The 14506-nt window shown below is 50.2% G+C and overlaps 1 protein-coding gene across 3 annotated transcripts in view; it reads right to left on the bottom strand.

Annotated features, from left to right (window-relative positions):
- MVB12B (multivesicular body subunit 12B) overlaps window positions 1-14506 on the bottom strand; it is a 189185-nt gene that overhangs the window by 94130 nt on the left and 80549 nt on the right. For all 3 annotated transcript variants that reach the window (XM_057548744.1, XM_057548746.1, XM_057548745.1), the window contains exon 6: window positions 13649-13771. In XM_057548744.1, coding sequence (XP_057404727.1) covers window positions 13649-13771 — 123 coding nt within the window. The remainder of the gene's footprint in view (window positions 1-13648; window positions 13772-14506) is intronic.

Here is a 14506-nt window from a genome sequence, read left to right as displayed (position 1 = left end):
TTTTCCACAAAGCCATGTTGCTTTACCAAGACAACACAAGCACAAAAGTATAAATGCAGACTTGTTCATTTTCCATTCAGGAAACCCAATTGCCATGATCAATATAACTTCAACCTACCGACTTGACTATATAATGAGTCTCCCTCATGGGCAACACAGACACACACACAGACACACAAGCACACTCCAACCAAATCACTCTGCATTGGACAAGGGAAAAAAAGCTGCCACTGGAAGACTAAGGAAATCTCAATTCCAAACTCCCCAAGTTCCTAAACGTGTAACTTTAAAGTATGTTACGACAACATACTCGACAGCATATGGCAAATCAATTACTAGTTTAAATCTTAAAACAGAAACATGGCAAGTGTGGTGCAGAAATAATCAAGAACAACGGTTCAGTTTAGATTACAGTGGGCCACTAGAGTTTTGAATACAATTAATCATCATTCCAGGCAATGGGAAGCCATATTGACACTTATTCCTAATTTGAATATTTAATTAGGGTGAAGTTCTTCATCAAATTACCACAGAACTGGGAGAAAGCCTGCAAGACTTACACAATTGCTATCTTAACCCCTTCCCAGCTGCTCACCTGTGAGCGCAGCTCTGAGGGGGAGAAGGCCTGTGCCCAGCCTGACGCCGTGGGAACTCAGGGGGGATGCTGGCGATCGAGGCTGAGAGGGGCCAGATGGTGACAATAGAAAAGGTCCAAGGGAACGAACTGCTCGTGCCCAGAGTGAACTCTGAAACGAACCCTGGACCAAGACAGAAAGTCACATGCGCGAGTGCCCACTGTGTGCCCGGCGTGGCACTTCCATGTGTTTCCCCGTTTGGTTCTCACAGCAACCCTGCAAAGAAGGTATTCTTATCTCCATTTGATAGACAAGGAAACTGAGGCTCAGAGGACTGATATAACTTACTCAAGGTATCACTGCTTGTGAGTGGTATCAAGAAGGCCAAGTTACTCATCACACACACACACACACACACACACACACACACACACACACACACCCCTACCTTGTACTCTCCAAAAGTGACAAAGAAAACACTTAACAGTCAATAAAAATGTATTTAAAGCTGTATTTTGGATATTCTGCATCATGCAAATAAATTGGAGGGAGAGGGCAACCAAACCCAGGCCTCCTCAAACAGCATTAAAAATTCACCTCTTAGATTCAAAATGCACCACTGAGCTCCCCAGGCTGGGACATCACAATGACGCTGTGTCCAGCTGCTCCGGAGACGGGTGAGGGCATGGGCAGCAAAGCTCAAGCAAACAGCCTTGGCCTGCAAACTTGGCACCTGGTGCTGCCGCCCCGACCCTGAACGCGGGAGCCTTGCCGAGGCAGTCACTGCGCACCGCCACTGGTGGCCGGGCCGGGCTGGCGGGGTGGCCGCGGTCAGTAACAGGACAAGAAGATGTGCATTTGGGTTTTTTTTTCTTTCAAAATGGCAATGGCTCAACAGTAGCATTTATAACTACCTATCAGTTTGGACAAGAGATTACATTTCCTTAAGGTCCTCTTTCTCACTGTATGAAAAGACTTTCATTGACATTTCACGGGTGCCATGTGATTCTGAGTGACCAAAAGTAACACATTTTCCCATGCAATCTCCCCCAAGACCCCCAGGATGGGGCCAAAGGCTGGCTGTGCACACTGCGCTTGGCCATGGTGGGTTCAGAGATCTTTCTGCTTCCAGACTCCACTGAGGTGCTGAGAATGAGAGGCGTCCTGATGGTTTCCGACTAGCAATTTTCTTTTAGAAGCTCACGATGGGTTCAATTACCCTCCCGTGGACGTGGCCAGAGCTCCATATGCAGCGGCCACTCTCGGCAGGAAGCGGATTACGGGACGGAAGGGAAGAGCCGGCCGCGCAGCCCCGTGCTCGGCCCCCTGCCCGGCGGGCGGGCTGCAGGAGACCCAGGATCCAGCAGCCCTGCTCCAAGCCTGCTCCTTGCGGGAGCAAGTGGCGTCGGGAACTTTGAAACTTTCCTTTGTATATCACATTAATCCATACAAGAAAATCTCTTTTAATGAGGAGTGATGTAGTTACAAACTCTCCAGAGCCATAATTAGAGCAAACTAATTGAAGTTGTGTTTTGACACACTTTCCAAATTCACGGGTGCCGGATGACATATTCACAACACTGCTGCCGCACAACCATGGCGACGGCGAAATCATTAGGCTAATAACACTTATCTGCATTCTTCTCACGCCGGCAGCTCTCCCTTAAATACTGTTTCTACTACTGCTCCTTTACTGTAAGTTTCCACTGAAAGATATTAACAGTAATTATTAGTACTTCAGTGGAATTTTAACGTTAAAGAATCGTAACCTGCATTAACATACATCGAATGCCAATTCTTTTCCGTAACCACTGTTGGAAGGTTGGGGGTATCTTCCTCCACCCCTCACCCCACAACCTGATGGCGACACAGTTTCAGAGCTTCACTTGGGACAACCACTCCCAGCCTTCCCTCGGTGGGATCTGAAGTCCGGGCTCCTGAACTATTCTGTTTCAAATGTTTGACGAGGAAAATCTTTTTTTTTTTTAAAGTACGTTAAAATGAAATAGTTCAGGAGAAATTTTTTCAGAGCAGTTTAAAAAAAAAATCAACAATTTACAACACGGTCTTTGGTAATAATACTAATGAATTCCAGGAGGACGTGCTTTAACCACTCTGTCACCACCCTTTCAGTGATGAAAGACAGACTTGGAATAACCAGAACGTGAGAAAGGCCAGCGCGGGCGGGGCAGGTCTGATCTGTCAATAGGGAGGCCCTGTTTGCCACCAACAAGGCCAATTTTTTGGATGCTTAACTCACTCACACACAGAGAGGAAGACTCGACAGTTCTGAATAATGGTTATTAATGACTCCCTCCTCTAAAGTGACAAATTACTTGTGAAATTTAGAACCGGAGAGGTATGAAGAGTGAAGGGAGCATGCCAGGAAATGCCAGCAGAACAGAGTTCCTGCTTACTCCACGGCGGGGAAGGGCTGGGCCCTGGAAGACAACTTGGATCAAGGGCCCACCTCTCTGGGCATCTGGTGGCTCTGCCAGGGCCGTGAGCACAGCCATCCCCGCCTGCACCTCGTGTCAGTGGCCAGTGTCTCACCTCCCAGGGGCACCGTGACGGGGAGGTGAGACACTGGTTCCAGCCCTGCTCTCCCCATGTGCCAGCCTCAACAAGTCACTGCCAACAGCCCCTTGCTGGATACTCAGGGTTGGGCTAGACAGTCACTCAGATTCTGGGCTTCTATAAATAACTTGGGATCAAGAAAAACCACCACCATGTCATTTACTTTTCAAAATTCAAGGGAAAGTGGGGGCATAGGATGACACCGTCTTAACTAAACATGGGCACTTGTGTAGAATTTCAAACTACAGTATTCAAATATGTATTTCAGGATAGATGTCTAATCTCAACCAGGGAAGATTCAATTGAGTGAAGAAAATGCTTTCTTAGAAAAATGTCAGAGCCTATACTCCTTTAACGCTTGGGAGTTTTCGGTTTCTTGAACTACCATTCTTGGACCACTCTGCTATTTTTCAAGTCGCTGATTACTCATAAAACAAAAAAGGGGAAAAAAAAAAGGGAAACTAATTTTCATAGCTGTAGCAACATTCCAAATCATGGTATTTATTCACTACATATAAGTTTTACTACACTTGAACCCTGAAATGCCGAAACACCTACCTCCATTGTAAAAGAAATGAAGAAAAAAGCCCAGCCTGGCTGAGGGCACCGCACTTCCACTGCAGATGATCTAGTCTCATCTTATAAACTGAAATATTTAAAGAGTCTCTAAACCTCACTGACCCTGCTTTTAAAAACAAGGAACATATGGGCACTGCTAGCTTTTCATCTTCTTCCAGCCTACTAAAATACCCGCTTCTCCAAAATTCAAGAGTAGCGAGGCTGCCAAACCCAGATTCATGAAAGGCCCCGTGCGTGAGAGCACAGGGCAGGCAGGGAGCAGCCTGGGCAGAAAACAAACCCCAACAAAGACCCAAGGCACATTCTTCCCCTTCTTGCCCAATCAATCTCCAGAGCTGTGGAAAACAATTTGTTTAGCAAAATGAAGCAATGACTAATTAGGAGGTGGAATGTGGGTCCTGGTCTGGAAGCGTTTAAGGCTGGGTTTGGTCCCGGGGGAGGCCGTACCACTGGCTGCAGGGGACACTGAGGTGGAGGGTCCTAAATTCAGGAAGCCTTGAGGCTCCCTGAAGACAGGGGGAACAGGATGGTGGGGCCTGGGCTCCGATCCTGGCCCTTGGGTAAGTCACCGTCTCTCCAAGCTTCGGGTTTCTCATTTCTTAAAATGAGGACACGATTATTCACCTTACTGCATGGTTGTAAAGATTAAAATGATATACATGAAGTGTTTACACAATGCCTGGCACAAGACGCTCAAAAAATTGTAGCTGAAGTAATAATGATGATGGTGATGATTGTATTTATTCTGATAATTATTAATATTATTATTCAACTGGAAACAAAACATCTGCTGCTCAAGAAGGAAGTTCAAGTTGAATGCTACCCTACCCACAGGCAAAAGTCCCACCTAAATAAATCCAAAAGGCCTTTGAAAAGTTACTGCAAGCAAAGGATTCTATTAAATATCCAAATTAATAACGGAAACCCTGCCTTGAAACAGAACAGCATGGGCGGGGGGCAGGGGGAGCGGTGTGCACGCAGAGGTGGTAAAATACCAGGAAATTTCACTTAACACTCATTTTTACTTTGTTTGGATGCTAGATTTACACTGAGAGATCCAGGTGAAATATTCCATAGAGCCACCTGCAAACAGACTATCAGCTTCCACTCTGATAAAAGGTAAAATATCCTCCTCTAAATGGTCTGGTTCACAAAACCGACCCTGAAGTGAACTGATAAATCTGTTCTGACACATGGAAAACTATTTTCATAATCCTGAAAAAGGCCTTTCTCCAACCCCCCGAGCTCAAACCCACTGTGCAAAGAGCTCTCGCACATTTGAGAACCAGGCATAGGAGGGAGTCATTTCACATTTATAAAGCTGCTCTCTGGGACAACAACAAGCCCACATAACCATCATAACCACCAAGAAAAACAAGACACTCACAGTCACAAAAATTACAAAGATAACACATTTACAAGCAGCATATACCTTGTCAGAAATCTGATGCGCGAGACTGAAAGCAGGGAAGGCCAGCTCCGAGGTGGGAGCCGTACTGACTGCTACCTAATTGTTCGTTAAATAGAAGCTCTGACTTCCCAAGAAGCCATATTAAAAATTAATATCAAAAATAATATCGCTCAGCCTAAACTCATCATTCATATCTAACAATACCAAACTGCATTCTAATGAAATTTCACCTTCAAAATAACTCTGACACCAAAACTAAGTTTGATACCGTTCCAAAAGCAGTGTGGGCTTTGTGGCCCACGCATTTTAAAGATATTCAAATAACCTTGCTCTGTAGGTCTCTCTCACACCACTCTCATGATCACCAGAATAAATCAAACTGCTCGCAATCTTGTGTAATCGCGGGCTTGGAAGCCGGTCGAGGGGACCCTCCGGTGTATGGCCCCCACAGGTTCTCCTCAGGCAGCAACCACAACTCAAGCGGACTGGCCCCCCAGCTCCCGCCCACACGGCAGGCTCTGGGAAGTCCTTCTCTCCAGCGCCCGTCGGGAGCCTGGAGAAGCTGCGCGTGAAGACGGCTGGGACACCTGGGGCTGCACCCAACCACCGCTCCGCTCCCCAGCGAAATGCTTCACACCAGCGAGCCTGTGACCACGAGCATCAGGGCACAGGGACAGTCTGCAAGCCAGGGGAAGCTCATCCGTTTGGGTTCAAATCCCAGCTCTGACACTTAGTAGCTGTGTGACCTTGGGAAAGGAATTTAAACTTCCTTGATTTCAGTTTCCTCACCTTGAAAAGGAGGAAAAAATAGTACCCGACTCACAGATCTGTTATGAGGATTAAATGAGCTTTTCTTTGTAAAGTAATTGAATAGTGCCTGACACCCAGTAAATAAGTCTCGGCTGGTTGGTTGGTTGCATGGATGGATAGATGGAAGGAGAGATGTATCAATATATGACACTTGGTCCTATGTGTCTAAATCAGCTCACTTCATGCATTCAATTCATATTTTCTGAGGGCCGCCACGTGCCAGGCACCTGGAGTTCAAAGGTCCCTACCACTTTGGAGCCAAACATTTTCCACTGAATACTTACTGTATCAAATGAGATGATGCAGCTCAAAGTACCCGGTAAATTTTGATACACAGTGATGCAACATTATCATCATTATTTTTGTGACTAGCCTTTTCTGAGGCTTTAAAGGGGAAAAAGGAAACATGAGAACCCCTGTCATCAGTAAGCCAGCAAATCTATTCATAAGACCAAACATAAATAAACTCGGCAATGACAGGGAAACGTGAAATGCCAGACTGTACGGTGCAGGCAACTGGAGGAGAGGAAGGCGGAAAGCGACGTGGCCAGGCTTTCCAGAAGAGGTGAGGGCGAGGCGAGGGCTGGAGGGTGGACAGGACCCGTCCTCGGCACTCTGGAGCCCAGCCTGCGTCTTTCAGGAGGGCAGCGGCTCACAGCAATGGCCCGAGCAGAGATGGATCTGGGATGAGGACAGCGTGCCCAGGAGCCGAGAGGAGACTGGCCTGATTCGAGCGAGATGATATGGGAGGCGTGTCAGGCAATAGGAAGCCAGCGAAGGCTCCGGACAGGTAAAAGAGCACGTGCATGCTTGAGAACACCAACAGGATGGCAGGCAACCCAGGACTTTAAAGTTCCAGACAAAGAATGTAAGCGCGGGCTATTTAAATGAAATAATACCGAGCCCCAGGAGCCTCTAATCTAAGTTTGATTTCGTGTTCTGGTCCCGCCCCTCCAGCAGGTTCTTCTTTGGGACACCCCTGGTGGCTGGTGCTTTCAGTTGGAGCACGTGGAGGGTACCACGAGAAGAGTGAGGATGATTCCCACGCTCCCTGTGCCGGAACAGCAAAGCTGTATTACCGTCTCCATCTTCAAAGGAGGGTCATAGCAGGAAGATACGAACACGTGTGTCCTATCTTCAGAGTTAAACAAAAATGTGTGTGGTGTTCACATGAACAGAAAGTAAGTCTACTTCTCCTAAGTAAAGCCAGACCCGCAGTTGTGCCTGGCCACGGCCTGCAGAGGGGCAAGGTCCTGCAGGCCCTCCCTGGGCTCACGTACCCCCAAACTGTCTCTTGCGACTGTGGAGCTCAAAATCCATGTCATAAATTGTTTACTATGGGGGGAAAAAAAAAGAATCACTGGAATCAGCCCTTGGGCTTGCCTTCTAATCTTACCTTGACGTGGGACACATATAACCCTTCTCATAAATGATGAGCCTTTATTAAACAACAGCTTTCAACTCTAAAATGAATTCCCTCCAATCCTCTGGGCCGAGCCTTCTCCTACTAAAACCTATAAAAGAGGAAAAACTGCTGGGCCTCCTCATAGGCAAATGCCCCCGCTCCAAGCCAGCCGCCCCTCGGGGAGAGGCAGACACCTCGGCAGGAAAGGGAGAACAGCCTCCCTGATCTGTGCAACTCCAGGCCTCCCGTTCAAGTCCTGCCACAACAGGGCGGGTGACAGATGTCGTCTGTGGTTCAAAGAGCATCTTATGACTGAACACTGACAGAAGGCAGCCCGAGCACTTCAGGCCGTCAGCTCAGACAACAGGACTGCAGCCGGTGAGCAAAGGCTCCGTCCCCACTGCCGGCTTATTCCGTGGGTGGATCAAGTGGCCCCGTGGATCCCACACCCGCGGGAAGGTGGGGTCGGGGGGCCAGGACGGAGCACGGCAGCCCACAGGCTCCTGACAACGGATGTGACAGGGATAAGCCCGGACGTGCGTGGCCTGAATGCTAGATCACCGCGGAGGGATGTTTCCTCTCCTTTAGGAAGAGCTATTAACCTTTCAGATGACAGCCCCGGGACGGGAGTGACGAAACGATTTCTGAGGTCAGCAAGGATCTCTGTTCTCAGAACCTGACATCGACGTGCAAAAGTTGTGACTGAATCCTGGTGTCCCTGAGTGGAAGACTAAATGCACGTGACAGATCTTCTGCCATCAAAATGCCCCATTTCCCAGAGTATCTGTCACAGATTGATAACATCCACGCAAAAAGTTAAGTACAATTATGTCTGTCACTAAGAAACATACTTCGGAACCTGTGACTGACAACTTGCTGGAAGCTGACAAATCACCGGAAGATTCCTGAACAACTCAGAGCAGCGCCGCGCACCTTATAAGGGAAGCTCAGCCCCAGCGGACACGGGGAGAGGCTCCCGGGAGGCTGCGCCCTGTGTCTCTTGGAGGGAAGATGACATGTTCTCCTGGGGGGACAGTGTCGGTGAAGGGTCACCGGAGGAGCCCGTGGCCTGAGGTCTGGGGGGCAGAGTTCAGGACCCCAGGCCAGTGGGAAGGGCAGAGTGGCGCTGCCGGAGCCATGGGGCCCCGCCCAGCCCTTGTCCGCAGAGCCGTGAAGTGCCCGGACATCCCAGCACTCCGGGGTCCAGACTACTGGCTTCAGCTGGACTCCGAGAGCGAGCTCCTGCCTGCCCGCGCTGTGACGGGCCACGGGCCGCAGCGCCTGGGCCTCTGTGCCTCTGTCTCGGGAGGGCGCCACAGTGGCCACCCTGCAGGCCCTGAGCTCCGTCCTGACACCGGCTCCAGTGCGCGGGAGGAGGCCCGGCTGCAGGTCGGAGGATGAGGAAACACCGACAGCGGCGCGAGCAGACCTGGGTGACAGGTGCCCGCTGGAGCTCCCCGAGTCAGCCGGGGCAAGGTGTCTGCGGCCCTAACGTGCAGGTCTGCTAAATCTATATTTCTGAGGGTGGGACTAGGGAATATGATGCATTTCAAGAACCACTGAAGGTCTGAAAACCCAAACACTGTTTGAATACTGTCAGCAACTGGGTGCACATGACCTCGCAAGCCGGCTTCTTCAATGCCACGGGGTTTTTTTACCCTTGGGAAGTTCTCTTTATTAATTTTTTAAAATGTTAAGCCCAAACCTACCTCCTTATAACTTCATCCCACCTGATCTAATTTTGCCTTCAGGGGCTCCCAATGGCCCAGCCCTACCTGGAAGCACTTCTACTTTCCCTTCTACACGGTGACCATTTAGACATTTGAAGCCAGCTGCCTCGTCTTGACTCCAATCAAAACTCGATTCCTCACACTCAAGCTCAATGCTCGAGTCGGGTAACTTTGACAAGGTGGTGCGTGGCAGTGGACGTGACCCTCCTGATGTCCTGACAGGTGCAGGACACCGGGTCAGGGGGCGTGCCCCACTGTGCACGCCAGGCTGCACTCGAGGCACCCAAGCTCGTGCCCAGCCTGGCTACTTCACACGGACCGCTGCTAAGCCACATCTCCTCAATTTGGTGCCCGAGCAGTTGACTTTTTGAACCCTGGGGGGCCCTGTCCATTTTCGCCCATCACCTTTCATCCCCCGGTAGCGGCAGGGTGTTCTGGCTGTAGAGGCGATGCGGAGTATTGATTCTGTCACTCAGCACATCAGCTCTCCCTAATGACTCTGTGTCATCTGCACATTTGATATGCATGCCTCTGATGTCTTTATCAAGCCACGGGTTCTGCTGTTCGGCAAGCCGGGGGGCAGCAGCCCCCCAGGGCCCCTCGTGGGAAGGCACAGAACCGTTCACTCAGCCACACTCTGGGGCTACTGGTACTCCATCAACCGCGAGCCCACCTGCCTCCCCGAGCTTTTCCGGACCTCGGTTCCAGCAGAAGCTGAACCTCCTCTTCCCCGCAGAATCATGTGTGAGAGCCGGTGTGTGGGGGAGGAGCGGGGGCTGCTCTGGCTGAAGGGGGAAGGTGCTTCCTCTGTCTGCACGTGCCCCAAGGCAGCAGCAAAGAAGCAATCGGAAAAGCCCAAATCCAGGGACCCCAACGTTTGCTCACACACACCAGGCCGACTTGCAAAGCTGAGGCCAGCCCGGGAGAGAGGTGGGGATGTGGGATCATGACCAATGCCCAAGGCCCGGCCCACCCTGCTGATCAATGTGTGTGAAGCAGACGGCAGAGGACGGGGCAGCGCTGGGGCCCAGGGAGAAAACGGAGGCTCCAGGCACCCGGAAGAAGTGGCATGCCCTTCTTCACGCAGGAAAAACTGTCAAGAAATGAGCGCAGAGATGTTGTGTATGTGTGATGAAGACTCGCTGGGTGAGGAAGAGGAGCTCTGCCAACACATCTTATCCTGCCTTTGGCCGTGAACTTCGACCACAGTGTCCCATTCACCGGATACAGGCCAAGGGGACTGCCCATCCTGAAAGGACAACGCCACATCTGGCCCCGCGACTAGCATTCTCTGCAACAACAGGGAGGAAAGAGGCAGGAGGTGCTCGTTCTGAGGGGCAGTACCGGCCTCTGGAAAGGGAAGGCGGCTCTGCCGGGACCACGAGGGCCTCAGGTGATGACCCACCATCAGAAACTCCACCAGCTGCCCCTTTTGTCTGACATAAGCTGGGGATGACAGCTCTCCAAAAAATGGCAGGAAATTCTTTGATATATGAGTGACAACAAAAGAAATGTAGGCAGCGAACACATTTTTAGCTTTTGAGACATAAGCTCCGGCTCAAGAAGGCAAGAAGATCGGCTACTGGCCCTCCCTGACTCCCTTCCTTCCCCCGGGGATTGGCTGGGAAAACGGCCCGCTGCCCGCGGGGGAACCGGCCTGCCTGTCCTCCAGGCTCCTCCAAATCTGGTCAGTAGAGGGCGCTGCGTCACCGCACTCTCTCTCCAGCCTGGGCTTTGCAACTTGATCCCTGTGTCCACACAAAGACCACAGCTGAGGTATTTCTTATGCTTGTGGTTTAATAGTACAGAAGAAAGCAGCAGCAAAAACAAACTCGCTATTTTATGATATGATATCACCTATGTAAAAAGCACACAGAAAAATGACTTGAAAGAAATATAGCCAAAGGTTATGAGCCTTTGCTCACTGGAGATGAAATTTGTTTTTTTCATTATTTTCTATATTCTGTCAGTTTTCTACAAGCTTGTATTCCTCTCATAATCAGAAAAACCGGAGGAGTCTTCAGGGACTCAGGAGCTGTCTGCGGGTGGGAGTGGAGAGGCTGCAGCCCAGGGTCTGAGGCTGTTGGAGAAGCATTTGTGGCAAAACTGAATATATGCCTGCACCTGGGCTGAGCTCTGGGCAATAAAAGGCACTAGACACAGTCCCTGCCTTTAAGGAGTTTACAACACGGGTGAAGGTATAACGGCTGAGAAGCGCTCTGAGGGGAGAGCCTGGCACAGGCACAGGGCACTCAGGGAAGGCTTCCTGGGAGAGGCGGCATTTGCGCTGACATCTGAGGTAGGGGATGGGAGACACACCTGAAGCACAGGTGTCCACATGAGCAAAGGCACAGAAGCACAAAACAGGAAGGAGAAAAGAGGCTATTGGTTCAAAGTTTGAGGCGTGGGGACGAGAGAGAGAAGACTAGTCCTGGGATCCAGACCCGTAGGCCTCCATCCTACAGGCCCACTGTGGACCCCCAGCGGAAACAAAAGCCTCATCCACAGCTCACCGCCAGAGAGAAAGCTGTTAGGTTCCTCTGCTGGACAGATTACAGGGATCCGAAGCCTCACGGAATAGCATACACATCATTTCATAAATCTTCAGTGGAAAATTTGAAAAGTCAGCATTTCATTTCTTATCTAAGATGCACAATAAGCGAACAATACGAAAACTGAAGAACATGAAAAAAACCCCTGATGAATTAGGGGGCTCATGTAGGTGTACAGGCCACCTGTAAATTACTGCACAGTGAGAGAGGAGAGCTTGGGACAGACAAGTGGTTTTCACTGAGAAGCATTAATGTAACATTCAGTTATCCTACTGCTTGCTGGCTGACTTAACTCAGTCAAATTAGAATACATTTTATATTGACTATTTTGACATTTGCTTTATTTGGCAAGTAAAACAAAACTGATCCAATTTCCTTGCAGCCAGTGTAAACCATAAACCGTACAACAAGAGGTTATAAAATACATAAGCCTCATAAGGCTTGTTCCCACGCACGCTCTCCAGTTCTGCGTGGCTCTCTGTGGCCTGTGTTCTCAGGTCCCCTGGCTTCAGTTCCTAGAGCCCGTGCGCCCACGCTGACCGGCTAGCTTCTGGGGAGATCGTTCTTCCTGCCTTAACTGGAGAATCAGAGCTCTTCCTTTATCTCATAGAAAGTCAAAACCTGCCCTGAGGTGGTGCCTATTTCTAGGCCCTTCCAGACCATATGATGTCAACAGGGAGCAGCTGGAACCTCTCCAAGGCGATGGGCCTGAGCTGACCCTGAGCACACGTGACGGGAATCGCAGCCTTGACGGTGCCCTGGGCAGTGAGAAAGGAACTCCAAAGTGCTGAACTGAGCTGTGCGAGCCTTGTACTCCTAAACCAAAGACGCGCAACTCTGGGAAGCTCATCAGCTAGTCATATCTCTTCACACCAAAGTGAAACTGAAAACTGTCAATACTCCTCAAGTTTCAGGCGATGGCAGGGGCAGATACGGATTAAGTACCGCTCTTGGTTTGTGAAACTGTCGAGAGTGGGAAAGGCCAGACTGTCTTCTGGAGAACACCCCGAGGGACAGGCCCCGAGCTGCCGGCTCACGACCGCGCGTTCGTCCGAGGCGGCGGGAAGCCCAGCAGAGGAACAGGGCGCAGGGGACCGCCTGTACCACCCCCTCCCCTGACTCCTGGGGGCAGGGTGTGGACCGCGGGGCGTGGGGAGGGGGAAGCACCCAGAAATGGTTTTGTCCTGTCCCTGACCGATTTTGCTCATCTCGACCTGCCCACGTGGAAGCTCTGAGATCCGCCCTCATTTACGTTACGTCCATCTCCAAATGGCATCACCTCACCGCTTCTTACTGGTTTTATTTACTTCTGTAACTCCTTTCTCAAGCTTAGTCTATCATTGCTGTTTGTTCCCTGTCCTCAAATAATTTACTGCTAATGACGCAGAGGTTTTTGATCCGACAGAAGGCGTTGAGACCACTACTGCCTCTGCTCCAACGGAAATCAGGTAAAATCAGGTGCAGAGACCAGTCTGCTCACCCAAGTTTCTTTGTGGAAACAACTATTAAAACTAACAGCCCCTGCAAAACTTCTCACTATTCTCTCCTACCCAAAGTACCTATCTCTTAGTTTGTAGCTCTTTGGGAACAGGAACAATGTGGAAATGAACAATATTACTTACCAACCCTCCTGGAGTTGAAAGAGTTGCTGGCCAAGGCAGAGAAGGAATTCCACCTTTTACGGCCAGCACTCCCAGCAGCGTGGCTACAAGTCACGTGTCTGGGTGCGACTATGAGCTCTTTAGAATAACAAGCCCATTTTAAGTTGCATATTCTGCTATTTTAGAAGCCTGCAGAATAGGTACAATAGAATACAGAATGGCTTTTATGTTCATGTAATGCAAAGATTTCTAACTGGCTTTGTAAAATCTCCTCTAAACGTATATTGCTTCTGCAATGTTTCCGCAGATTCCAAGTGGAGGGGTTCTAAGATGTTACGCAGTGGGACCCAAGACCACATGACTCTGTGACATGCATAACAGAACAAGATGTCACTGACGGGGCCTCACCTGGGAAGGTTGGGGGCTGGGGTGGAAGCAGCTGATGACTGGGAAGGCGTCGTGGGTTGAGATGAGTCGTGATTTCTTGGTACTCTGCCCATTCGATACCAGATCCCCATGCTGTTCAACTCCCTTTAGGAGAAAAGAGAAATCTTCATGGCACTGTTCAACATAAAATTACCTGAGCTACAAAGCAAACCAACTCATTTAAGAGAATCATAGCCTCAGACGCCAGGGAATCGATGCTCGCCCATGAAGGTGGGTTACATCACCTCCCTTTGTGCTCTGCGCTTCACAGTTCAAAGCCTAACGTGATGGCAACTGTCCCAACTCAGCAGGCCCGTCTGACATGGCCATCTTCTTCCCCCACCCCTGGGCCTCCTGCCTTCCTACTATATGCTATCAACATTTTCCTTGGTTCTCGGTCTGCAAAACTCTTTGTATTCTGCCATTTCATTGTGGGTGTTTGTGTGATCATCCGCTTCAAGTTCTTTGCGTGGCTAGGGCGAGACAGATAGGGCACTGGGCTGACACGTGTGCCTGGTGTTTAACTATGGGGAGAACTAGCCCCACCCAGCTCCATGCCGTGCCGCCCCCCCACCTCCAGGATAAAGCTCCTCACTGCCTGGTGTCACCTGTAGTCAGCCTCATTCTCAGGGTCAGTCTGGGAGACATCTTCACAGAGCCCGAGGCATGTGCCCCATGAACCACCACAACTAAGGGTGGTGACAACAGGGCCCGACGGATGCCACGTCAGGGTTCCTGTTACTTGATCTGCACACACCCCCGCAGCCCGGCTCCATGCCCCACGGTCACAAGTGTTTGTGAGACAGGCGTACTCGCAGGAACTGTAACGGGATTATTTCA

The sequence above is a fragment of the Balaenoptera acutorostrata genome, chromosome 6 (genome assembly GCF_949987535.1).
Source record: "Balaenoptera acutorostrata chromosome 6, mBalAcu1.1, whole genome shotgun sequence".
Lineage (NCBI taxonomy): Eukaryota > Metazoa > Chordata > Mammalia > Artiodactyla > Balaenopteridae > Balaenoptera > Balaenoptera acutorostrata.
This window is presented reverse-complemented; position numbering and strand designations above follow the sequence as displayed.